Genomic DNA, 26,092 nt, shown 5'->3' with positions numbered 1-26,092 from the left:
ACCACGGTGCAGAGGACGCACGGAACCAGCCAGCTGGCACCCTTCCGGTCTCTATGGCGCCTGGCTAGGAACCAAGAGGGTTTCATATCTTGGCTCCTCCCTCATCTCAACTTCTGTAGTTCATGCCATGAGAGAGAACATCCTTGCTCTTCTACCAACAGTCCAGTGTGACCTCAGTGGCTGAGCTCCAACTACATCACTGCTGGGTACGCAGCTGGCTTTTGTACGCTCTGTCCTCAGTTCCTCATATCCACCCTTGAGGGGTATTTGGGTGATCATCACGTCCGTCTATATTCATAATCTTGGTTCCCAAGAATAACCACGACTGGGCAGTACGGGTTCCAGCGGATGCGCCACACATAGTTCGGAAGGGCACGGAGGCTATGGTTTGGGGCATAATACACATTTTTTCATGCGCGTCGTACCCTAGGTGACGTTTCAAATCTGAATTTGGGCCTGTGCAAGGTAGGTGATTGAAGACGATCCCCGGAGGGAACTGTAACCACATGACCCTGCTCATGCCAAGATGCTCTTAATCCTACCGTTCCTCCTGCCATATTTCTGGCTGAAAGTAACTGGGAATTATTCTTGGGATGAGTAAAAAATAAACAAACGGTTCTTGGGATAAATAAACTAAATTCTTGGGAATTTCGTTTTCAGGGTATCAAGTTATTACAGCACACCTTTCATTTCTTCTAAAGACAAGGGTTAAGAAAGGTTGATAGGAGGTTCCCACTGGTAACAGTGTTTACGTACAAAGGTGTCGCTGCACACAGCACAGTCCACAGAGGAAAGTGATTTCTGTGATAGAAAGTGCGAAGGTAGGAGGGAAACCAATGAGCTGCAGGAATGAGACATCACTGCTGCCTGTGGGGGCAAAGGCCCAAGTCTCCTTCAGGCGAGGAAACCCCTGGAGTTGACCTGGAAGCAAAGGGAAGGTTTTCACTCCCACCCCCTGGGAGGATTTCTGGGAAATGGGCTCACCCCTCGGGATGAGGCCAGCCACTGAGAGAGCTGACCTTGCCTCTGACTGTGCACTGAGGGAGAACCGTGGCTCCAGGGTTAGTTTCTGAGGCACCCAAAGCAGTTCCTGGGGGAGGGAATCTCTGAGAATCCAAATCCTACACTGACTCCAAGCCTGCCCTAAACACCTGGAGGACTGTCAAGCCGAGACAGGTGTGACCGTCCTGTCCGATCTCGGAGAAACGACTTGGATGAACACATGACCCGGGTCCTGCCCTTGCTCTGGCCTCCCTCCGGTTTCTTCCTCCCTGTCCGCCACCGTTGGCTGCACTGGGTGCAGAACTGACGCTGCTAGAAGGTGAGGGAATTCAAGTCCTGAGATTCCACCATCCCCCAAAGGCAACCCTTAACTCCTCTGAATCCATTCAGAGCACTACCCAGTGGCCACCCCCTGACCCCTCGGCTTGGTCCAGAGGCACTCTCAGCCCGAGGCCAGACCCTGCCCTTGGCCTCTCTCCCTTTGGAAGCCCCGATCCCATTTCTTGGGCTTCCTGACGCCAACTCGCAATCAACATCCTACCCTCGCCGCTTGGCTGAGGACCACTCACTCTCATCTGCCCAAGGCACAAGTGGTTTATGAAAGCATCTGGCTTTCCTCTGGTTTCCCCTCCCTGGTTTTAGGCTGTTCTAGTGGGTCGTGTCTCCCAGTCCCGAGTTTAGCCTTCACTTGTTCATGTCCATGCTCTATCCCTTCTCATGTCAAGGTTCCTCCTCTCCTCGGCCCAGCCATACCATCCGTCCTCAGTCCCACTGAGCAGAGCCACCCTAGACCCACCGTGTCCAGTCCAAAACCACAGGGCTAGCCTGAGCTGCGTTCCTGAGACAGCTACGGGACTGGCATCTGTTCAGAGACGGTGACACAGGCTCACAGAGAAAGCAGATACGGAAATCAGAGTTGGCCTTGGCCTTGCTCAAGACCTCTCTAAACCTTACAGTTGTAAACACAAAGGAGGCCAGGGGAGATCATCCTCAGATTGTCCACCCTGGCAGTTACCTCTTGGAGCTACTCCAGGAACCGGTTTCTGAGCCATTTTACTCAGCAGTTCTCGGCCCCTGGACAGTTGTGTTTGATTAGAAGATGCCTGATTGAAAGCACACGTGCTCATTCTGACCAGTAGCTGAGCCCTTCGCCCTCCCTCCGCACAAGGGCAGCATGCTCATTCTGACCGGCTCACAAGCTTGAGCAGACACAAAATCCCGGTGACACAATCAATTTGGGAGAAGCCATGGAGAGGAAAATGGCCAAGAGTGGCTTTCAGTGGCTTTGGCACAGACTGTTATGATCAGGGACAACTGGGTGTTTTCCCAGAGGGCATGCCAAGAACATTTTACCGAAGAGGATGGATTCTGGAGCAGACTGACAGGGTTCACATTTGCTTCTCCCACCTGTTATTGTGACCTTGGATGAGTTACTTGACTTCACGTGCCTCATTTACCTCAGCTGGAAAAACGGGACCTAACGGCATCTACTTCACGGGCCTGCCGTGCAGAAGAACTGAAGTGGTGCATGGCCAGCGTTTAGAACAGTAGCTGGCAGACATGAAAATCCATGGCGCTGCCTCCCCCCGTGATGGTTACAGCAAGGACATCTACGGCAACAAGTGCAGAGGCCAGAGATGGTGCTCCCACCTGCCTCCGAGTTCCAGGATCATACCTGCCAGCTGTAGCTAGCTCTCTTAGCGTGCCCATTATCCCGTTCGACCTGCACAACAACCCATTTCACAGATGTGCAAACAGGCTCAGGGAGCGAGCGCCCACCGTCACACTGCCACCAAGCAGCGTAGCCAGGAACGGAATCCGGTCCGTGACCCCAAAGCCAATATGTCTAACCTCGGCCACCAAAGTGTGCCCCACTTTCCAGAGGAAGCAGAGATGGGGTTTACCAGCACCTGCTCTGCCTTTGCCCTACAACTGCCAGCTGGACAAGAAAGGGCATCTGTGTATCGTATTTAAAGGAAAAGTCCTGGCTGGCTCAGTGGGTAAAGCATGTGACTCTTGGTCTCAAGGTCGTGAGTTCGAGCTCTACATCAGGCGTAGAGATTACTTAAAAAACAAAACAAAACACAAAAGAAAACAACCAGCACCTTAGCGGAAAAGGCTGCCTTCTCGTGGGAGTTAATAACACTGAAGACTTTCTTACTCCACAAGTTTGCTTTCCTCCCCCTCGTGATGTGGACCCGTGAAACTGGGTTTTGTCAGAGGAGCACTGCTTTTATTGAAGAATCTCTTTCTCACCACTGGGTGTGGCCCTTACATTTCTTGTCAGAGAATACAGGACAAGGCACATCCACCCTGATGACTGCAGTGGCAGTATCGGTTAACATCTATCTTCTCATTAACGGAAAACAAACAGCTACTTTGTCAGGTGCCCGGAGAGAGGACTCTGTCATACAAATTTCACAAAGCCCAAACGCCTTCTGAAACGTCACTCAGCCTGCTTAACTTTCCCTAGGAAATGACTGTTTGGATCTCCTTTGATGGCCAGGGCACATGCTCCATATTATGATCACTTTCAGCCACTTACAGCAAGAAACCAATCGAGCGTCACACTGCAGTCGATATCCCAAACCTTTTCTCTTTGAACACCTTGGTCTGGGGATGGAAAAGTAACTTCCCTTCACATCTACACCGTGACTTTGGTCTATGGGCCCTAAGGTGATCTTTCGAAGGGCAGAAGGAAGTTGCTTTGGTTGCTCTTTCTTCCTTTCTGCCATGCCACTGAGTCTGGCGTGCAGCCCGGATGACAGGGACGGCTCTTACCTGTGCGGTGAAGAAGGCTGGGGTGAGGGATCCCGAGGGGAGAGCTGGGCTGTTGAGGGCGATGGAGCCGATGTCAGTGCCAGAGAGCACCAGCGGGGGCGCAGAGATTTCCAAGCCTTTGGGTTTTTTGGCCTTTGGGGGAAGAGATGGAGACCTGGTCTTGGAGCCCGATGACAGGTTCAAGGGCTCTAGGGAATCGGAGTCATGGCAGGCGGCCTCCAGGAAGAGGCTTCTGTGTTCAGAAGGGAGGGGCGAGCTGGGGGACAGGGACGGGGACCGAGACGAGGAGGGTGAAGCGGACGAAATGCTGGCGGCATTTGGCAACATTAAAGAGGAGACCTTGGCTGAGGCGGACGAGGCCAGGAAGGCCTCAGAGGTGGAGGGCAGGGGCACCACGGGCCTGCTGGTGTGCTTGTCGGTTTTATTGGTCACAAACCTGATGACAGTCCTGACTTCTTCCACGGGAGGGCTGTCTTCTGGCTGCTCCTCCAGCTTCTCTGTCTTGATTGCCTTGAAGGATTCTGGTGGGTTCTGCAGGGAATTAATGGTGAAGGACGAGTACAGGCCTGAGTGGATGTATTCGTTGCGACTTGCGCTTTTGAGGGCTGACAAGCCGTGTCTGTGTGCCTCGCGGCCCTCGGGAGGCGCCTTGCAGTCGCTGTCCTGCAGCAAAAGGCTCTCCCGGCTGATCTCCACCGTGTGAGGGTCCATTTTCAGTATCTCCGGGAAAGAGACAAACTTGTACACAAACTTCTGCCCAATCACCTTTTTGATGATGTTCTGTGAATACAAAAGGAGACATTGAAAAGATCAATGCACCAGAGATACGGAGTACGACGTGCGTGGTCACGGGGAGTTGTGCCGGCAGAAGCCCTATAATATTCCTCCTGGTTCACGCTTCTTGGCTAAGGTGTAGTGGAAAGAGGACTCAAGTTGGAGGCAGCAGAACTGGATTTGCGATTTGCTTCCTGTTCTGACTACTAACGGTGTGATCTTTAGCAAACTGGCTGTCTAAATTTTTAGTTTCCTCATCTGTGAAGGACTATCACACCTAATGTCGTAAGTCACCATTTATTCAGCACTTACTAGGGGGCTGGCAGTGTCCACGCATCGTCTCATATAACCTGTACAGCGACCCTAAAAGGAAGGTATGATTAACTAAAAACTAAATTATTAAACTCTCGTTTTAAAACTTCAGGAAATAAGCTTGCAGTGCTTAAATAACCCACATAAACCACACGGTAGGTAAGTGGTAGAAGCAGCATTTCCTCAACCGTGATGCAGTATTGTCTTACCCACCTCTGGGAGGTAATTCACTTACGAGAATTCAATGAAATAATAATAGGAAAGCATTCTGCAAGCTGGAAAGCATTACAGAGATGTAAGCTATTATCACCAAACACCACAATGTTTTCTTAAATCATGTAGCCATTTTTTCCTTTCTAATTTTCTGCCAAGAAAGCCACTGGAGGAAAAACAAAGTGTCTACTTTGATATTTACATCACTCCCACAGAATTTCCAGTTGTTAGTATCTACTTCCGGTTCTTCAGTTTATGGCTCCAGCCCTCACACATTAAGATGTAAATGAAAACCAATAATCACTGCAAAAGTTTTCACATCCCGTTGGGAGAAGGGACCTCATATGAAAGGCTTTATACCGTTCTTGAGGTTTATTAAATTGGAACATCAGCAAATATCTATCAAATGTCTGTGGGGTCCAAGGTGCTCCAGGAGACAAAGATGGTCTTCCCTCAAGCACAAAGAGTCAGCAGCGCCATCCTGTGGGAAAAAGATTCAGAGTGGTTCCTTACAAACTGTTCCTCCTAAAACTTCGGTACGAGTGAGGGTAAAAATATATATATATATATATATATATATATATATATATATATATATAATTTTGGGGAGAAGTACTTTAGAAGTAGTAGCTCCTAGTGAGCACCTACTGTGTACTGGGTGTTGCACACAAGCTCTTATCTGCTTTCACACTCACCCTCCTGCAGGGTGGAACGTGTCATCTTATGACACAAGCTCAGAGATGGGGACTCATCTGCCCAAGAACCACCAAGATCTACTCATTCTGAAGCCTAAGCTTTTTCACATTTCCACAATAATTTGAGTGGAGAGAATCAAAGAATCCCTTAGTAGAGGTAAAATTTTCATTTTTTTTAAGTTTTATTTATTCATTTTGAGAGAGAGAGAGAGAGAGACAGCATGAGCAGGGGAGGGGCAGAGAGAGAGGGAGAGAGAACACCAAGCAGGCTCCACACTCAGTACCACGACGTGGGGCTCGATCTCATGAACCTTGAGATCATGACCTGAGCCAAAATCAAGAGGTGGACGCTTAACTGACTGAGCCATCCCGATGCTCCCAGAGGTGAAATTTTCAAAATGGAGATGTAATTGACATGTAATATTGTTAGTTTCAGATGTACCAGTAATGACTTGACATTTGCATATATTGTTAAAGGACCACCACCGTAAGTCTAATTAACATTACCACACAGTTTAAATTTTTTTTTCTGGGGTGCCTGGGTGGCTCAGTCAGTTAAACACCTGACTTCCGCTTAGGTCATGATCTCACAGTTTGTGGGTTCGAGCCCCATGTTGGGCTTTGTGCTGACAGCTCAGAGCCTGGTCCCTGCTTCAGATTCTGTGTCTCCTTCTCTCTCTCTCTGCCCCTCTTTCACTCATGCTCTCTTTCTCTCAAAAACAAACATTTAAAAAAATAAAAAAAAATTTTTTTCTTGTGATGAGGGCTTTTAGGACCTACTCTCTTAGCAACTTCCAAATATACCATAGAGACAAAATTTAATTAAATGCTGATGTTCCTTTCGCAATCGTTGGGTTTGTAATTATGTTCTTGCCTTCCCTCTTGTTACATCACAGCATTCTGATTTGCAGTTTTTTTCCTTAGACAGATCATCAAATCCCAGAAGTGAATTTATCTAGCAGTCAGGAGGGGAGGGCATATTTACTATGCCACTGAGATTTTTGAGCAGGAATCCCTCAGGGCAGGTATCTAAGGGAGGGACACACAATGTCACCATTCAGCACCGGAAATCCCAGTAACGCAAATCCTGGTGAATCTTTGCTCAGCACCAACACACAGGCTCCCACCCCTGGGCACTTTCAGATTCAAAGCTGAACAATTCTAGTGCCTGGCATCCTGGTGCTGGGGACCGCGATTTAACTCACGGAATGCCACTTATACCCCCATCTGATCTCATTTGCACACTCAACACTAGCAAAGCTGAAAAAGTCACAAACCTTCAGAGAAATTTGCAAAACTTGCAAGTCCCACCTGGGCCTGCTTGGCATTATCTCAGCGGTGCTCCAGCACCTAGGAGAAAGCTGCTCCCAGTAGGACAGGGTTAAATAAGGGTGTCACTGGAGCCACCTGACTCAGAGTGGGCTCTCAGCGAACAGAAAGCATGCTCGCCTGGTGTCTACCGCTGCTAAAGTATTTTTGGTTTTCACGAACATTTTTCTCCCTAGGGTTGGAAAACTTTCTTTGTCCTCAGCCAGTCTGAACATCCCTCTGAACTGCCTGAATTATTAGAGCCTAAATAATTACATAGAAGAAAAGAGAAACTGTATGGTCTGAATAGTTTCTTCAGGCACGTCTTGTAAACTTTCTCTTTAAAACCTTTAATTTTATTATGGGTATTCAAAACATAACATCTGAGCAGGGATTATATTCGTAAGGAAACCAAGGAGTAATTTGGGGCTGTGATAAAAATAACAAAAAGGCCTCGCCTCCTGATAAAATGGTTGGGAACTGAAAGGCAGTCTCAAAGAGTGGGGCTTTGATGTGTTCCAAAGAACATAAGGAACAACTCACATGAGCGTCAACTGACAAATGGATAACCAAGATGTGGAATATTCCTACAACAGATTATCCAGCCACAATCAGGCATGATGTATGGACGTCACTGTGGATGCACCTTGAATGCGTTATGCTGAGTGAAAGAAGCCAGCCCCAAAGGCCACATATGTGATAGATTCTATTTCTATAAAATGTCCACAAGAGACAAACCTATAGAGACAAAAAGTAGACTAGTCATTTCCTAGGATTTGGGAGGGGGATGTGGAAGAATTGCGGGGTGACACTAAAAAGTAAGGATTTGGGAGGGGTAGTGAAAATGTCCTAAAGTTTATTGTGCTTTTGGATACACAATCAATATACTCAAAACCATTCTGTGTATACCTTCAATGGGTCAATTGGATGGTATGTGAATTATACTTCAATGAAACTGTTTCTTTAAAACAGAACATGAGAGGGGCGCCTGGGTGGCGCAGTCGGTTAAGCGTCCGACTTCAGCCAGGTCACGATCTCGCGGTCCGGGAGTTCGAGCCCCGCGTCGGGCTCTGGGCTGATGGCTCAGAGCCTGGAGCCTGTTTCCGATTCTGTGTCTCCCTCTCTCTCTGCCCCTCCCCCGTTCATGCTCTGTCTCTCTCTGTCCCAAAAATAAATAAATGTTGAAAAAAAAAAAAAATTAAAAAAAAAAAAAAAAAAACAGAACATGAGAAATCTTCTCTGTCCAGCTTTACTGAGATATAATTAACATATAACATTGTGAAGTTTAAGATGTACAATATGAAGATTTGATGCACGTACACATTGCAAAATGTTTACCACAATAAGGATGGTTAACACACCTATCACCTCACATAATTACCATTTTGTGGTGATGGTGGTGATAACATTTAAGATCTACTCTCTTAGCAACTTACAAGTATACAGTAGGGTATTGTTAACTATAGTCACCATCTATAACTTAGATCTCCAGAACTTATTCATTTATGGCTAGAAGTTTTTGCCCTTTGACTAACACTTCCCCATTTCCACTCCCCTCAGCCCCTGGTAACCACCACTCTATTCTCTAAGACTTCTGCTCTTTTAGATTCCACATGTAAGTGATTATACAGTATTCGTCTTTTTCTTATTTCATTTAACATAATGCCCTCAAGGTCCATCCAAACCACTTACATGTTTAAATGGCAGACAGTGGGAGCCTTCTATGGCTGGATGGTGACTGCCTTGACCCTACTCTGAATGTAAAAAAGGAGCCTCCGCAAAGGTTACTGAACTCAACCACAGAAAAGGGGCCCTTCAGTAGCTGTTGCCTCTGTGGGGAGAACTACCAGGACACCACCAGAGCTTTTTAGGAAAAGGTTATAGTGACAGGGATGGAGATGATTTAAGGAGCTGACCAAAAGGAGGAAGAACCTTTGGAAAGAACCAGGGAGGGGCTTGTTGGTCTATTCCATCAGAAAAGATGGATGGGGCGCCTGGGTGACTTAGTCAGTTAAGCATCCGACTCTCGATTTCAGTTCAGGTCATGATCTCATGGTTTATGAGTTCGAGCCCCACATCAGGCTCTGTGCTGACTGTGGAACTTGCTTGGGATTCTCTCTCTCCCTCTCCCTGCCGCTCGCCTGTTCGCACTCTCTCTCAAAATAAATAAGTAGACTTTAAAAAAGAAAAGAAAAGAAAAAGAAAAAAGATGGAGTCGATCTGGCTACCTAGATAATCTAGAAGCTCTGGAAATGAGGCCGGGCAAGAAGGTGTGTGGAGGGTGCAGGAGGGAGGTCAGAGCACTGTGTAGCCCCACTGTTTGAGAGCCTAACACATCACAGGAAAATCTGCTCAGGAGGGGAGCTGGTAAGGAAAGCCCCCCAACCAGGATGCTCATGGCCTGAGACCTAGGTAGTAGGTAGACTCAGAGGAGGTATGTGCCCGGAAGCTGACGTCACAGCCCCTTAACTTCCAGGACAGACCCTGAGAGCACCTCAATAGCATGTATGTTTGGAGATCTCTCTGTGGTCTCCAAAGGGAGATTTCCTTTCAAGAGTTTGCCCCAGGAGAAGTTTGCTGAGAACAATCATAGTATAGGGGAATAATAGGTAGTGGTTGGTGAGCACATATCATCTATCAGGCTGCGTACTAAGAATTTGACCGCTGTGAATTCATGTAATCCTCCGAGTGACTAGAACTATTATGATCCCCATCTTAGAGATGGGCAAACTGAGGCTCAGAGTATAAATTACCTCTGGTCACAAGCTAGTACGCGGGCAGTCTGATTCCAGAGTGCTTGGCCACAATGGAAGGTGACATAAGACTCAGGCTGAGACTATTCAGGACAGAGGAGCACTTGGGGACAGGCTCTTATTATGAAAAGTGATGAGAGTATTTACAGAAAGTCCGTTTTTTTTCACCCCTTCCTCCCAGACCCACAAGTATGTGTTGCTTACAGTTGCCTGGTAACCTGACCAATGCTGTCTGTGTCCAGTTGAGCTAAGTGACTTTCTCCAACATGGTTTTAGACCAACAGTTGCACACATCTGCTGCCCTTTACACATGTGAGATCAGCCTCCCTGCTGGTCATTTCCCATTAAGTATATATTCACAACCAGGGTGGACTCCTGACCCCGCATTCTGTGTGAGATCACAGGCAGCCAGGAAGAGACGGACTTGAGGAGGGGAAAAGAACGTCCACCTGACACACGCTAAGTGGGAGCTCCAGGGGACAGTGGGAAGCTGCTCCCACCGTTGCCACTCCCCAGTTGGTGTTCTGAGATTGCAGGAGCCTAAGGGCAAGCAGCCTGTTGGGGGTAGGACTGTGGCTGGCCATCCCGTGCAAAGGAATCCTTCCTGACCCACCAGCTACCTCTGGCAACTGAGGGGCCAGTGAGTCTCCCTTAGTTATTTCATGCTAACAGGATGGAAAACACAGAGAGCAAGTCAAATTTCCATTTCCCCCGGTGCTGTCTGTTGCCCTGACAGGGTCCAGGCTTACTGATAAAAATAGAGGTGTCCGTAAGTGTGGTTTAAACATGTACACACATACTCAACTCTGCTTTCTCCTCCCACTGAAGAGAAAGAAAGAGCCTGTGTAAATAATGCCACAGAGCGGATAAACTAGAAATGCATCTATTAAGTATTGTGACCTTTTTAAAAAAATGGTAGGCAGTACTAGGTAATGAAGAGATGCTTGAGGAATTCAATTTAGCCTCTGAATTTTGATGTTATTAAGGATAATATTAAGTTAACTACATGTTTGTTGAATGAATGACTCTCACTGTAAAGAGAATTGACCCGGGCAGGAAACCAGAGGCTTCACCCCATGAGAGATGCAATTTTCTGTGGCTAATCCCCAGGTTGGTTCAGGCTGCATGTGAATGTGTCCCACATGTATAACTACATGTGCTTTCTTGCTAGCATTTTCAAACAGAAAACTCCCAGACACCGAGGGCCATATGCGAAACACTACAACCCCACGCCCCCTAAGAGAGTTTAATACACTTTAATTTCACTTATCCATGGACTCAGCACATATGTGCCTCATGCATTGGCTCTGCCCTGGCACCCCAGTTGTGATCTAAGGTCATGCATCAAGCTTTCCGGTGTTCAGACTTCTTATCCCAGTGCTCCCCTGCCCTCCCCACTGCCGTTCCTGGACCAAGGAGGAGCCGGACTAGTTATGGGTTCTCCACAGGTATGACTACAGCTCCCTTGATTTTCCACCATTTGAGGGCTTCCAGGAACGGCAGGACTCCTACCCTCTGATTCTGCAATTCACCTGTCTTTTTCTCAAAACTGGAAAATGTCAGCGGCTCACTAACACGGCAGGAAAGGCCATGCAGGAGATTCTTCCTAACAGCCCAACCTTCTCCTAATCCAACAGCAGCAGCAACAGGGCTGAGAAGACAGAGTGATGGATCCTTCCACACACGCCCACTTGACTGTGTCACAAAGGCTGTCACTGGGATTATAAGGAGTGAATTCAACTACCACTCCTGTCTCTTACCAGCCACGTGTCTCAGTTTCCCCATCTATAAAATGGGGACTGATCTACCACCTGCCTCATGAAATTGAATGAAATAATCCATTTAAAGCTTATAGCAGAACACCTGACATAGCCACACACGATAAGCCCACAATACACAGTAGCTCTTAGTATTATTATTTTTACATTCCCATTTAAGCGAAAGCAAAACAAAACATAAAATCCACTCTGTATCCACCCCAGTGACAAATAAATCGTCAAAATTAAACCCATTGAAGGCTGCGTGTATTCCCCTTACTTTAGCCACAGTTCTGGGTACTGAGCTGGGTCATATGGAAGACAGAATTACATCTGGTTTATATATCTCGACCAACAGAGGAAACACGATGTTTTATTTAGTTGGGTTCAGACAAAAAATAGACGCAAGGCTTACAGCAGATCATACCTAGCATGGCCAGCACTCAACATGCACTGTGAAAAAAACCTCACACACTCCAACGAATTCAGGGGTGGGGTGGAGGGGGCTGGCCCTCAGGGCAGCAGATGTGGAATCCAAGTGTCCCGCTCAGGAGGAAGAGAGGCAGCCCGTCTAGCCCGGCAAGCGGTACAGACACTAAGCAGACACTCCAGCCGATCTCCGCTGTTCTCCATTGCCTCTCAGAGCAGGAAACACACTGCCCAGACAGGAGGGAGCAGCCCCGCTCTTCGGTGTCTGCTGGGGCTGGGTCCCAGGGGAGGGCAGTGCGGGCTGCTGGCCCTGCACGCCTGTCACCAAGATCCCTGGGCAGGGGAAGCAGGATGGATTTATTTTGAGGACATTCATCTCACCACGGTAGATACTCTACATGAAAGGAACCCGGGGCCAGAAAGAGCAAAGGCAAGAAGCAAGCATTTACGAGAGCCTACCACATGCCATACTCGAACAGCCACAGCCCAGCACTGGGATCCCATTTTAAAGATGAAGAAGTCAAGGCTATTGATGGGAAGGGAGGTTATACCCAACTTCCTGTCCCACAGGAGTGGGTTAAATACTGGGAGGGCCCTACAGTGGAATACCATGTGGCTATTTTACTTTAAGAATTTTTTTAATGTTTGTTTATATTTGGGACACACACACACACACAGAGAGAGAGACAGAATCTGAAGCAGGGACCAGGCTCTGAACTGTCAGCACAGAGCCAGACATGGGGCTTGAACTCACAAGTCGTGAGACCATGACCTGAGCTGAAGTTGGATGCTTAACTGACTGAACCACCCAGGTGCTCCCCACATGACTACTGAAGACGACAGTGCATTGTGAACATTTCCTATGCCTTTAAATAAATGTACAGTAAGTGAAGGGGCACCTGGGTAGCTCAGTTGGTTAAAGGTCAGACTCTTGGCTTTGGCTCAGGTCGTGATCTCAAAGTTTGGTGAGTTCGAGCCCTGCATCGGGCTCTACGCTGACAGCACAGAACTTGCTTGGGATCCTCTCTCTCCCTCTCTTTCTGCCCCTCCCTCACTCACATTGTCTCTCTCTCAAAATAGATAAGTAAACTTAAAAAAATAAAAATAAATGCACATTAAGTGAAAAAAGCAGCATGCATGGGATGCTTCCATTATTTTAAAGAAATAACTATATAAAAGAAAAGAAAAAATCTCAAAAGATGTATGATAAAACAGTGGTAGGATTGCCAGTGATTTGTAATATTTCTTTTTGCTTCTCTGCATTTTCACATTAAATAACATATGTTTCATATGCACTAGTTGTCAAATCAAGCCCTTTGTTTTTCTTTTCAAGAATGAAGCAGGCTCTGAAAGAAACACTTACCAGCCCAAGACCAGCAGCTTTGCAAAGGGTGGAGATGAAGCTTAAACCAATCCTATCCCTGCCACGCCCTCCCCCAGAAAGCAGCCACTGTTGGCTCGGAGGCTGCTGCTCAAGTCAGCAGGCTGGGACCCTGGGGCTCTGCATTCCAGAGTAACGGGGTGGGGGGTACCTGCAGAGAGCCTGGGAAAACCAGCTTTGTGCTAAGGAAGCAAGGTCCTTAGGAAAGGTCATTTCTGGCTCCTCGTGAGGAAGACCAGCTTTCGCTAAAGTCTATTCCTTAGCTGGAAATACAACTGCCTCTGCCCACCCACAGAGGAGAGGAGGGGCCTGCTCTGACAGGTCACCCTGCACGAGGCACCAGGGACCCGGCGGCTCCACTGCAGCAGACCGGACCTCAGAAGCCCACCTCAAAGCGGGTGACAGCCAAGAGATACGGTTGACCGAAGAAGAGCAGGAAGCTGGCATCCACACCCACAGCCTGGTCGTGGCCCCCACTAAGCAGCAGAAGTGTTCACAGGTGAGCATGGGGAGCACGGACCAGCATCTCTGAGCGTCCACAGGCCGGATCCCGGGGGGGCCAGATGTTAAGGAACCAGCACTGGGGGAATGGACCTGGCTGCAAATCCCAGTTTCTCTACTTCCTCTGACCTTGAGAAAGGTATTGAACTTCTGTAGGCCTCCATTTGCTCACCTCTAAAGGCAGAACAAAAATACTACACAGGGTATTGGTTTTTTTTTTCTAAAAAATCAATATATATCAGTGCCCCACTCAGAGGTCCTCAACGCAGGACCTCTCATCCATCCAGTGCAATTCTGCTTAGCAAGCAATGATCTAATTGTATAGCATCCCCATTGTATCACAGTGTCTTTTCATCGGATTCTGCCTTCAAGTAACCTAAATTCTTTTTTTTCTTTAAGATTTTGTTTTTAAGTCATCTCTACACTCAACATGGGGCTTGAACTTACAATCCTAAAATCAAGAGTGGCACATTCTACCGACTGAGCCAGCCAGGCGCCCCTCAAATAATCTGAATTCCCTATTTGGGCACCTCACCTTATAGTTTACTGAAGGCTTACACATAATCTCACATAATCCTTACAACACGCTGATACCCATTTTACAGATGAGAGACGTGAGGCGCCAAGCTTAGTTCACAAACTGGTAGCGGAGACGTGTCTCTGGGCCACCAGTTCCCAGCCTTAAGCGCCTCATTTTGGGTTCCCATCCAGACCACTGGCTGACTCACTCTTTCCTGACACAAAACCTGACTGTCCTCTCTCCAAAGTTAGAACAAGTACTCACTGTAGGAGTCAGGCTCAAAGTTCCTCCTCTCTAACAAGCAAGCATTCTTTCAACAACATTTCAGACGCTTTCATATGGAAGGCTCCTTGGTAGGCCCTGAGGAACAGAAAAGGAAGTGAATCCGGCCTCTGTCCCTGAAGCATCTGACGGCTGCTTGCATCTGGCCCCTCTTACTCACTGCCATCTGAACCCAAAGGCACACAGAGCAGTTGGAGGGCCATACGGAGCTCCGCTGCGAATCTGTCGTGGACAGGCTCACCTCACACCTGCCATCCTAAGGAACAGCTGTGTGAGGACTCCGACCCACCAACTTAAGCTGCCTCTCCCTGGGGCAGTCTTTCCTTTCCCTAGTGAGTTGAACAGTGCCTCCCCCAAATTCATTTCCACGCAGCACCTCACAATGTGACTTTATTTAGAAACAACATCTTTGCAAATGTCCTCGGTTAAGGATATTGGGCTGGAATCACCGGGGAGAGAGTGGGCACTAAATTCAACACGTAGAGTCCTTACAACAAGAGGAAAGGCACAGGGAGACACACAGGGAAGAAGGCACAGAAGAAGGAGAGGGACAGACACAGAGGCTGAAGCCACACAGTCACAGCCGAGAAACGCCGAGGGCTGCCGGGGCTACTGGAAGCTGGAAAAGGCAAGGAAGGATTCCCCCCTAGAGCCTTCAAAGGGAGCATGTCCCAGCTGACACCTTGATTTTGGACTTCCGGCTTCTGGGATGTTGAGAGAATAAATTTCTATTGTTTTGAGCCACCAAAACATAACCACCCTCCCTTCTTAAAGGCTCTGTCCAGCATGGCAGGGAGGCATGGCCCTTCCTGAGAGCTTGGCCTGCCTGTACACGGCCAGGCTACCGAAGGCACCGAGACAGATGACGCCAGGGCTGTCCTCTGTCTAAAGCTTAAGCTTGGAGCACACACACTAGCACATGCACACACACACACATCCGCCTTCCAACTTCTAAGAATAATGTGCTGCCAATAAAGGGCTCCAACTCTGTCTTCGAATTGGCGGACTCCCGGCGGAGGTTTCTTTGTGGTTTGGGTTGAGATTTCTTTATTCTCTGGCACTGCTAAACTGCCGTGTGAACCGTCTCTCCAAATTCGGCCAGCCTGACATTGGAGGGCTCCTCACCCTCGCCACCCGAGTTACTGTGCTATCCTGGGGGCCTGTGAACAAGAGGAGCCTGGCCGGATGCCCAACCTGCAAGTGGACATTCAGAGCATTTTTCCATCCCCTCCGGGCTTGTGGCTGCTTCCCCTGGAACTGAGAGTCTTGTCTCCCTGCTGGCTCTCTTTCAACACTCAAGGGCATTTTTATTAAAGGCCTCTGGAGTGTTAATAAAACCAAATGTAAAACCGTTCCCCCAGCACATGCTTTCCCGTTTGCCCTGCGGGGCAGGGAGTTGCCAACAATGACTTTGAGCAGCCACCTCCAGCGCTGGGGCCGGGAGCCACAGGTGGTCTGGGAGCGTGTTCTCACCCTGCCTTTGCCATGGATTTTCAGATTCACCTCCTCCTCACTTACTGGAGGGCGGGCAGGCAAGCAGGGCAGGTTTCTTAGGTCCTTGGCAGTGCTGACACTCCAAGATGACGGACTTCTTTTTACGCTACAGAGAATCAGGTTTGCTTCAGGCTCGTCCATCCCGTGTCCGTCCTACGTTCCTTTGGCACCCACTGCGTGCCAGGCGATGCACAGACACGAGGAATGGTAAGGAAGACCAGCACCCGATCAGCGAGGCAGGCACAAGGGCAGGGGAACACAGGGGAGAAGACAACGCCAAGTGCAGGCATCAGGTGGAGGAGAAGCAGAGAGGCATCCGAGGATGAGCTATAGTGGGCCAGGCAGGAAAAGTGGAGGGAGAGCCCCGGGAAGGATGAGGTCGGAGTAGGTGCCATGACGGGTGGCAGGCTGGGGTGGTGCGGGAGAGGCAGTCTGGCTGGGGCCAGATGGTGAGGGAGTTTGGAGTCTTTCCAAGAGGCTGTAGGATGCTGGGCAGGTGCACAGGCAGGGGGGTGCTCTGCCCTGCTCTGGCTTCTTTAGGAAGCATCACTGGACACATGGGAAGCGGGTGGGGGGAGGGTCCGGGGCTGCCAAACCTCACATTTTCGGCTGGCTCCGAGAACTCAGCCAGCAGTTCTTCCACTGTCATTTTGAACAAACAGGGGTTAGTCTCCTTTCTCTACCTACCCCGGGGTAATAACCAGCGATATTAGGAATGCGGGATTCAAGTTTGGGCCCGTGACTCTGTAGCTGTGCGATCCTCCAGCCTCACAATCCTCAGCATGAACGGGGGGGGGGGGGGGCGGAGGGGGGGGTCAAGCCTCCTAGACGGAAGGTTCTGCTGCTTTACCAGCTGCTCTGTCTCGAGTCTCTTACTTAACCTCTCAGAGACTCAGTATCCCACCACTAAAATGGGCCCGTTGCCAACTGTGACGATAGGCCTTTCACATGTTAGAAAATGAGTCAATAAATGTAAAAACATCTACCACAGGGCTGGCTTAAGACAAATCCTCCACACAAGCGAGCTTCCGCTCCTTATGTCACAAACAGGGGGTAGGAGCCGGGGTAAACTGTTGTCAGAGCACAGGCAGGAGGTGGGGAGGAGGCCTGCCCAGAGGAGCAGCTGGGCTGGTGGGTGGGTGGTGGGCGGTATGATGGGAACGTTAAGGGTTCTATCAGCGTGTCTACACAACCACTGAATTTTCCCGCAGCGAGAAGCCGCCCAGAAGCAGGAACACTCTCGCCGGCAAACCAGTGTGGGCTTGGGCAACTGCCTGACGTAAGTGGATCTGGCCAGGCTGCCAGGGAGCACTGGCAGCTGAACACGGTCCACAGCAGCCCCGTCAACACAGTGTTGAAGGTCCTCAAGACTCCGGGTGTTTCCTAGCAACGGCCCTACTTGGGGGGGACGCTGAGTGCCACCACGAAGCTAGCTTGGAAGCATGTGCAGAACAGACAGCACCCCCCACCGACGTGCGGTGCCCCCCTACAGCCCAGCCCCCTCGGCCGGCTGTTCACGCCTGGGGCAGTGTGACCAGGCTGGAAGACCTTCGTGAGGCAACCAGCTCATTCCCCGCCCCGCCCCGCGCCGGTCTCTAGGCAGCTTCCAGGACCAAAAGCTTCCAGAAAGTCCCTAGTTTTCCCCTCGGCCCCCAAGCAAAGTGTAGTTACCATCTGTGGTACTTCAAACCATCTGAGCAGCTTGATGTGACAGGAAGGGAAAAAAAAAATACCCAACAGAAACACCAGACCCTTAACACTCAGATCCAGGGCTGGGCACAGGGGGGCACAACTTTGATGTACAAAACACTCCTGAACACAGCCCAGGATACATGGGGCTTCTGTGGAATTTCACAACCAACAAGAGTGTTCTAGAAAGTTCCAGGATGCAAATGCTTGCTGGACTTTTGTTCCTTCTCCACTCTGACAGACAATACATTGTTTTATCTTTGTAAAATTTATTTTGGGGAATTAAAGAACTCTGCCAGGACCAGGCTTCTTGGCACAGGCAGGCGGTCTCCGATATGTATTATTAACACGAACATTTTCCTGTCGTGATTGCACACCCAATTTAAAATGAATTATCCAATTAAGTTAAGAAGGTGACGCGTTCTACTTCCAGGAATACGCTGCCAATGACTCTGTCTTGACTGTTCTCCCCTGAACTTCTTCCAATTAAGCAAAGACCATTGGGTACATTGTGAGGATAAGCCGGGATGTTGCTGTGGAGACAGGAGGATTTTTCATCATATCGCCATTTCAATCTCCTGATGAGAAGGGAGCTGGCAAAGCCTCCAGCCTCCCCCTGGGATGAATGCTCACCGCCAACAACAACAAGGACAAGAGCTCTGCTGGACAAAAAAGGACAGGGATTGCGTAAGCCTCCAGGTCTCCCGCAGCCAGCTCAGGGAGTCTGCGGTTGGGGCTTCTTCCACGGAAGTCAGCTGCTGCGTGTGCAAGGGTGAGCAAGCGGCAGCCCCACTGGGCTCCTTCTCCTCTTGGGAGGGGGGTGCACACCCCGACCTGAAGGCGGGATAGAGCCCACTCAGCCAGCCCAGAGAGATCCGTATGTGGTAACTGGCCAAAAAGATCAGCGGGGTGGGGGTGGGGGGGGGCGGGGGGGAGGTGCGGACTGGAGCAGCATCAACACCAAGAAGAGCAAGAGGAGACAAAGATTTTTATTTCTAAAATGCAAATCTGACCACGGCACTCTCTCGCTTTCAGCCCTCGCCACGAAGTTCCAACTCTTCAGCATTAACACGCTCCATGCTCTATTCCCCACTCATTCTTCCCTCCCCCTCCTCCCCTTCATTCCCTGGAAAAGCCTGGGAATTCCCCTGGGAAACCAAAAGTCAAACTCTCTCACGCCTCCCTGCTTTTGCACATGCTGTTCCCTTTCTCAGTATATCCTTTCCCAACTTGGTTCAGCCTGAGACCCATTCTCCTTGCTCCACACTGGGGCAGGTGTCTTGCCCTCCGGGGGCTTTCTCTCTGCCTTTACTTCCCTCCCCTGTCCTGGCAGATGCTGGTGTCACAGCCAGACTAACGCTCTATTATAACTGCCTGGCAGTTGTGTCTCCCTGACCAGCCCTGGAGCCATTCAAGGGCAGGGGGTATGTTTTCAAAGGAAAGGCTGAGCCAGGGAAGAAAAAAGGCAGAGGTGAAAGAAAGGGTGAAAGAACGAGATGGACATGTGACTGAAAACCACCCAGAAGCTACTCAAGAGGTAGACAGATGCTGTAAATGGTGGCAGTGCCTCACGTGCCTCGAGCTTGGGCCCTCGGGTGTGGCTAGTTCACGGGGCCACTTACGGGCGTGCTCTGGGCTTTGACCCCCCTCGCTTCTCCGTCCCAAGATGATAGATTTAAAAACCAAGTCTGTCTGATGTTAAAGAGTGAAAAATAGTTGTTAAATTTTTAACAAGGAAAATCTCTGAAAGAGATCCTTACTATTGCATCGGATTGTAAAAGGACCTTCCGGAAGATTCAGTTCAGAAGACTCTAAGAAAGGTAAAAAACAAACCCTCCCCCCAAAATCCAACCATCAGAACAACAACGAACAAAGCCATGTCCTAGGACGTACAGGGAGACCGCAGGAAACACGCGGTTTGGGGAGAGTGATTTTGAACTGCCCAAGCACCAAGGAGCTCTGCTTTCTGTGCTCGCGGGCTCAGACACAGGCTCCTCCCTTGACCTGCATGTTTCCAAGTTGACCAGGGGCCTTCAGTCCAGGCCTGAGACACAAAACATGCTGTATCCCAGCCTGGGCATCGCTCCTTTCCTGGGATTCTACGTGGGTTTGCCCAGCAGCCTCTTCAAACGTTGTACATGGGGCAGCAGGTTCTCGGCAGTGCTCAGTAGCAGATCCTGACCGTCCAGCCTTCCCTAACACACGTGTGATGGGCAAGCCACAGAAATGCAGGGCCTCATGCCACAGGCGCTGCGAAGCCAGGATTGGAGCTATTAGGGTAGTCTTTGTTTTCCCCCCTTAAGTACACTTCACGCCCAGCGCAGGGTTGAACTCATGACCCTGAGATCAAGACCTGAGCTGAGACCAAGAGTCAGACGCTTAACCTACGGAGCCCCCCAGGCGCCCCCAGGGTGGTCTCTTCTTCCCACCCAAGTCCTCCATTAGAACTGTTGGCTCTCGCAGAGCAGGAAGGTGCTGAATTCCCAACGACCCTGACTCCTTCCAAGGCCAGACTCATCTTCATCTTTGCTTCCACCCTGGGAACCCAGCACAGTGCCACTGCCATGATGTGCCTGGCACACAATCTAGCTTCACACCTGCTGCTGGGTCTAGCCACTGTGCATGTCACGGGACGCAGTTTTCCTTCAGAGGGTGTTGCATCAAACCATCATCTCCAAGGCTCCCCCTTTGTAATTCTGTAAAACTAAAAGAGCCTAGTAGTGTCTGAAATACATGTATACATTACAGATTGAAGTATGTCCCCGAAACGAAAATGTGGAAGTCCTGACCCCTGGTACCTGTGAATGTGACCTCACTTGGAAATAGGGTTTTGCAGATGTATTTAAGAGGAGGTCCTCAGGGTGGTCCCTAATCCCGTAGAACTCGTGTCCTTGGAAGAGGGAAATTTGGACACAGAGACACACAGGGATAACATCACGTGACAAGACAGGCAGAGACTGGAGTGATGCAGCTAAAAGCCAAGAACACCAAGGGCCAACAGCCACTTCCAGATGTTAGGAGGAAGCAAGGAAGGATTTACCTAGGGTCTCAGAGGGAACACAGCCCTGCTGTCACATTGATTTCGGACTTCTGGTCTCCACAATTGCAAGACGATAGACTTCTGTTGTCCCGACCCCACACTTTGTGGCTACGACAGCCCCAGGACATTAACACTCTGTTTGTGAGTTGAGCGTGTACTTAATGTCACCTTTCATTACATAAGTGATTTGTATCTGGGTAGCGTCCGCTTCATTACGTTATCCAATCGCTCTTTCGTTTCACATTTACCGAGCAACTCTTATGTGCCAGACCATATACAAGGTGCCAGGACAACAAAAGTGGGTAAGCCGGGAGACCACAGTGAAGATGGTTTTGTGAGGAACACAGCTCTATAACCAGGCGACTGTCACACAATGCAGTACATTTCATAAGCACAGATCAGAGAAATGACAAGCATATATCAAATGTCTACCTAACAGGTACCTGACGCTGTGCTGAGCACCTCGTACACGTGGTCACATTTAATCCTCACACTATCCAGTGAGGGAAGGCACTACGGTGATGCTTCCTCTCCCATGGGTGAACTGAGACTCGGAGGCAGAGGGACTGCTGGACTCCAGCCCGGAGAGCAGAGTGTAACACCCCTGCTGGCTGCTCAGGGAGCACAGGGAAGATGGAGACCGGCTCCAACTGGGGGTGCACGGAGAGGCGTGCACTTTGATTCAGAGGGGCAAGGAAGCATCATTTAAATATTAAAGCATCTTGGGGGCGCCTTGGGGTGCCTCAGTCGATTCAGCATCCGACTCTCGATTTCAGATCAGGTCACGATCTCATGGGTCCTGAGTTCAAGCCCCGTGTCAGGCTCTGTGTTGACAGCACAGAGTCTGCTTGGGATTCTCTCTCTCCCTCTCTCTGCCTTTCCCCCGGTCTTCCTCCCTCCCTCCCTCAAAAGTAAACATTAAATAAATAAATAGACAAATAAATAACTATTAAAGCGTCTTAGTCGCTGAATTTCAGAACAGCACACATAAATAAAGACAGGCAGTTGGGGTCATCCATCTTTAGCCACCGAAAAGCATGACGACAAAGCACTCGTGGTAGCTCATATGCGACAGGAGCTGTTAACCCCCAGACCTCGTGTACTCGTGCGGGAAGGAGGTACACAGGTCCTAATTTTCTTCTGCGCACCTGTCTCAAGCTTTCAAGTTACAAGGAAAATATCATCTGAATCATTACTCTGGCTAATACTTTGTAGCACCTAATGTATTTTGAGCACTGTTCTCTGAACTGACCATGTGTGAACTCAGCTAATCCCAGCACCACCCAGTGGCTGCCCCATGGTGCAGGCTCTACTGTTTTACCGGTTTTAGGAAGGAAGCCAAGGATGCACAGGACGGAAGGATGGAGGAGGGGGCTGAGGAAGACACCAAAGGGCAGCAGGGTCACTCTGAGAGCCAGGTCACTGTGAGGAACGCCAGCAGTGAGGGAGGGGCACCTCTATGAGTGTCCATGGGGCCAGGAGCTTCACAGTCACAAAGACCCTCCTCAATTCTGTCTCTCAGGTTAGAACCCAAACCATGTGACCCTGCCATGTTTGTGGGTCAAAAATAGTCAGACACCAGCAATTTCTTATGGTTCAACATATAGATACAGTCACAGAGTAACTCCGGCAAAGTCGAAAGAAGTGTTCACTGTGAAATGTAAAACCTACTAAAATTTTTGTGACTGTTGCCATCTCTCTTCCTCCTCTCCTCTCCCTCCCCTCTTTTTTTCCTCCCCACTCCAGGCCCTCTCCACTCCCCCCTTCCCCTTCATCCTCTGCCCCCTTTCTTGCCTCCCTTTGCATTTTAAACTGTATCAGGAGCCTAATGATCATACTTACTCATCGCTTGAGAACATTTCATGAGAAAGATTCAAATGCCCATGTGCACACATGTGTATTGTATACATGCCATGTATATTGTGTACACACGTGTACTGTGCACACATGCATGTATATTGCATATACTCACATGTGTACTGTGTACCTTTGGATGTGTGTTGTGTATACATGCATGCATACATGCATGCTTACTGTGTACATGCACACATATACAGCATGCACACACACGTATATTGAGTGTACACATAGTTGTGCATACACATATACTGTGTATGCATATGTGCATGTATTTTGCACACGCATTGTGTGCATGAATGCATACTGTATACATGTACATGTATATCACATATATGCACATGCACGCCGTGTACATACACATGTACATTGCACACACGTGTGTATAGTGTGTGCACACAAATACTGCATATGTGTGTGTATATTACGCTGTGTGCATGCATATAATGTGTATACATATGTTTGTTGCGTAGACACGTACATGGCATACAAGCGTGTATAATGTGCACACAAGTATAGTGTGTCCGTGCATGTGTATTACATATACACGTGTATATTGTGCACGCACATGTATAGTGTGCCCATGACACATGTGTTGTGTACACGTGTGTATCGTGTACACACATAGGTATTGAGCACGCATGTGGAAGGAAGGACATAAAGCATCTTGCCCTGGTGGCCAAGCCTGCGTGACACACTGGACAAGAGCTGCTCCTGCTCTGTTAGCACCAGCTGGCTGCTCAAAGGTCACGTGGCCAAACCTCAAGCTCGGCCCCCGTGGGAGAGGAAGAGGACAACAGGGTGAGTAGACCACACTGGCCATTGGGACCCAGGGCCATGGGCTCAACCTGAGGCACGGCGCATGCCAGGATTCTTCAGTATTTGATAATAAACAGAAATATAACTTTTGTGCTACCTGACTGCCTACCTGGAACTCAAATATTCAGGAGGCAAAGGAAAGAAACGGCCCAGAAGGTACGGCATATGCCTTTTGGCCAGGAATGTGGGCAGACAAGCCGGGTTCAAACCCTGGCTCTACTACTGTCTCCTGGGGACAGGAGCGCGGGCATGTTTCTCCTCAAAGCCCTCCTGTGTCGTGTGTAACAGGAGAGGCCGTCAGGTCCATCTCGGGAGGCTGTTGTAGTTTAAATGAGTCAAGGGCAGCAGCACGGTGCCTTAGACACAGAAGGTACCAAAACACACCCGGTGACGGGAGGCCCTGAAATTACTTCCCCTAGACATTTAAGGTCTTCCGAGGGAGATCAAGTATAATCTAAATAGCAATGGTTCTGCTCGTCTTTTGAGGAGTCACTTCCAGCCCATGACCTTCCTTCATGCTGAAGACACATGATCCTCGGCTCCAGTGCCCAAGCCACAAGAAGAGAGAGAACGAGTCACAGATATTGAGGCAGGACTCCATACCTTTGACACCTTAGTTTAAAACAATACGTTTTTTTAGTCTCAAATCCATGCTTTCAGGCCCCCTGCCAAAAGGCATGATGACTGTTTTCCTTCAGAGGGCCCCAATTCCCATTGTGCAACTTAGAACCTGGGGGAAAATGCAAAACAATAAACCCTCTGCAAGTCTTTCAGACCAGGCAATTTGCAAGAAGCGCTTTCACATCTTGGTAGGACTCTGCATTAGGCCAGAACTAATTAATTGCTACATTAAAGGAAAGCACCTTTAACATTTCAATGACATAATCATATGTAATTACGATCATATAAAGGAACACTTTATAATTAATGATGCCTCCACTTCCTGAGATGTGTAATCCTTCTGTCTTGAATTCCAAAGAGGTTGGCAAAAGGCAGGCACTAAATATAGATCAGGAACTAATATTTAAATCAGCTTTTAATTCACCTTTCAATATGAACAGTAAAACCAGAACAAAAGCTTACCCTTAATAGGACTCTAAGTCTTTATGTCTATGGGGCTAAATATACAGCAACAACAGATCCACGCAGAAATGGCCAAAATCACAGGCCTGAAATGATTACCCCTAAATAGCAATAATTTTGCCCCAGCAGGTGCATTAACTGCTTTTCCAGAAATGCAGTAAAACTCACCCCAACTGTCCCTGCTTTGGCAACTATGCTGTGTTATCGCCTCACAAAGCACTCTGACTCATCTCTGAGACTTAAAAAGGAAAATGGTTTTTCTTTCAATGAGAGAAATTTCCCACGAAAGGTGCAAACCCCAGATTGGTAGCAAGCATTCTAAGTGCTGTACGTGTTTAGTCTTCGTAACAATCCCAAGATGGAACTACTAGGATCAACCATTTTATAAATGAGGACACTGGGGCACTAGATTGTTAATGAACTTGCCCAAGCTACCAAATTCCCAGGAAAAGACCCAGGATAAACAGACTTTCTAGATTTTAACATTCATCCTGTCACTCAAGCAACTAATGATGAGGGAGGCCCTAACGATGGGGAGGCCCATCCCCAATCTCTGTTGTTAGCAGAGGTCTGCAGCAATCGCAGGTGAAAACGCAAAGGGAACACAATCTGACCCACAGGAACACCCAAAGGGCTTCCAGAAAACAAATCCCCAGAACACAGCTCTCCCCTCCACCAGCCGCCACCCCCCTGCATTAATTGCCTCCATTTGATTTTTCTAATTTGCTTCATGGCCCGTGATTACCTGCTTTCATCAATGAAATAGGCAGGTAGCGCTCTGCCACCCACGGCCGTCTCCCGGTCTCCCTAAGGTTGAGGGCTTACCTTGTCGTAGTAGTATCGAAGGGCTCTGCTCAGCTTATCGTAGTTCATGTTTGTTTTGTTCTTGCGGAGTCCCCACAGTTTGGCCACTTCTTCCGCTTTGAGGAGCTTGAATTCGCCATCGCTGGAGGTCCAGCAGATCAGATGCTCATGCTTCTGGTCTAACAGCAACTGCAACAGGAACTGCCACAGCGTGATCGCGCTCTCCATACCTGGGGGAAGGAGGCTGGGTAAGAACCTGTCCTCATAGGTGCGGCTCAGGGTGCTAGGGAGGGGGTCTTGGGGCGAGCGCCTCAGCTCCTACCCGTTCCTCCCCCAGTGAACCTATAACAAAAAAGTTGCTCTCACAGGCCACTTGGACTCAGGTGCCTTCTGAGTTCATTTTCATAAATGGCCGCGATTCAGAAACACAGGGAAGCCCGGTGATCCTTATGGTCACAGCACACATCCCCTTGGGCAGTAGGGTGGCACTGGGAGTAACTTGAGAGATTCATGAACCGCCCACTTGCAGAATGAGTCCCCAGTCAAGCGATTCCCACTTAACGCTATCGTCTGCTCCCACCCGTCCCATCTACGCCGT

The 26,092-nt window shown here is 49.0% G+C and overlaps 1 protein-coding gene across 2 annotated transcripts in view; it reads right to left on the bottom strand.

The window, feature by feature from the left end:
- The window catches only part of ELK3 (ETS transcription factor ELK3), a 68,122-nt gene that overhangs the window by 14,895 nt on the left and 27,135 nt on the right, over positions 1-26,092 (bottom strand). For both annotated transcript variants that reach the window (XM_047866307.1, XM_047866306.1), the window contains exons 2-3: positions 25,516-25,724; positions 3,784-4,563 (exon numbers count right to left, since the gene is read on the bottom strand). In XM_047866307.1, coding sequence (XP_047722263.1) covers positions 3,784-4,563; positions 25,516-25,722 — 987 coding nt within the window. In that variant the 5' untranslated portion in view covers positions 25,723-25,724. The remainder of the gene's footprint in view (positions 1-3,783; positions 4,564-25,515; positions 25,725-26,092) is intronic.

The sequence above is a fragment of the Prionailurus viverrinus genome, chromosome B4 (genome assembly GCF_022837055.1).
Source record: "Prionailurus viverrinus isolate Anna chromosome B4, UM_Priviv_1.0, whole genome shotgun sequence".
Taxonomy (NCBI): Eukaryota; Metazoa; Chordata; class Mammalia; order Carnivora; family Felidae; genus Prionailurus; species Prionailurus viverrinus.
This window is presented reverse-complemented; position numbering and strand designations above follow the sequence as displayed.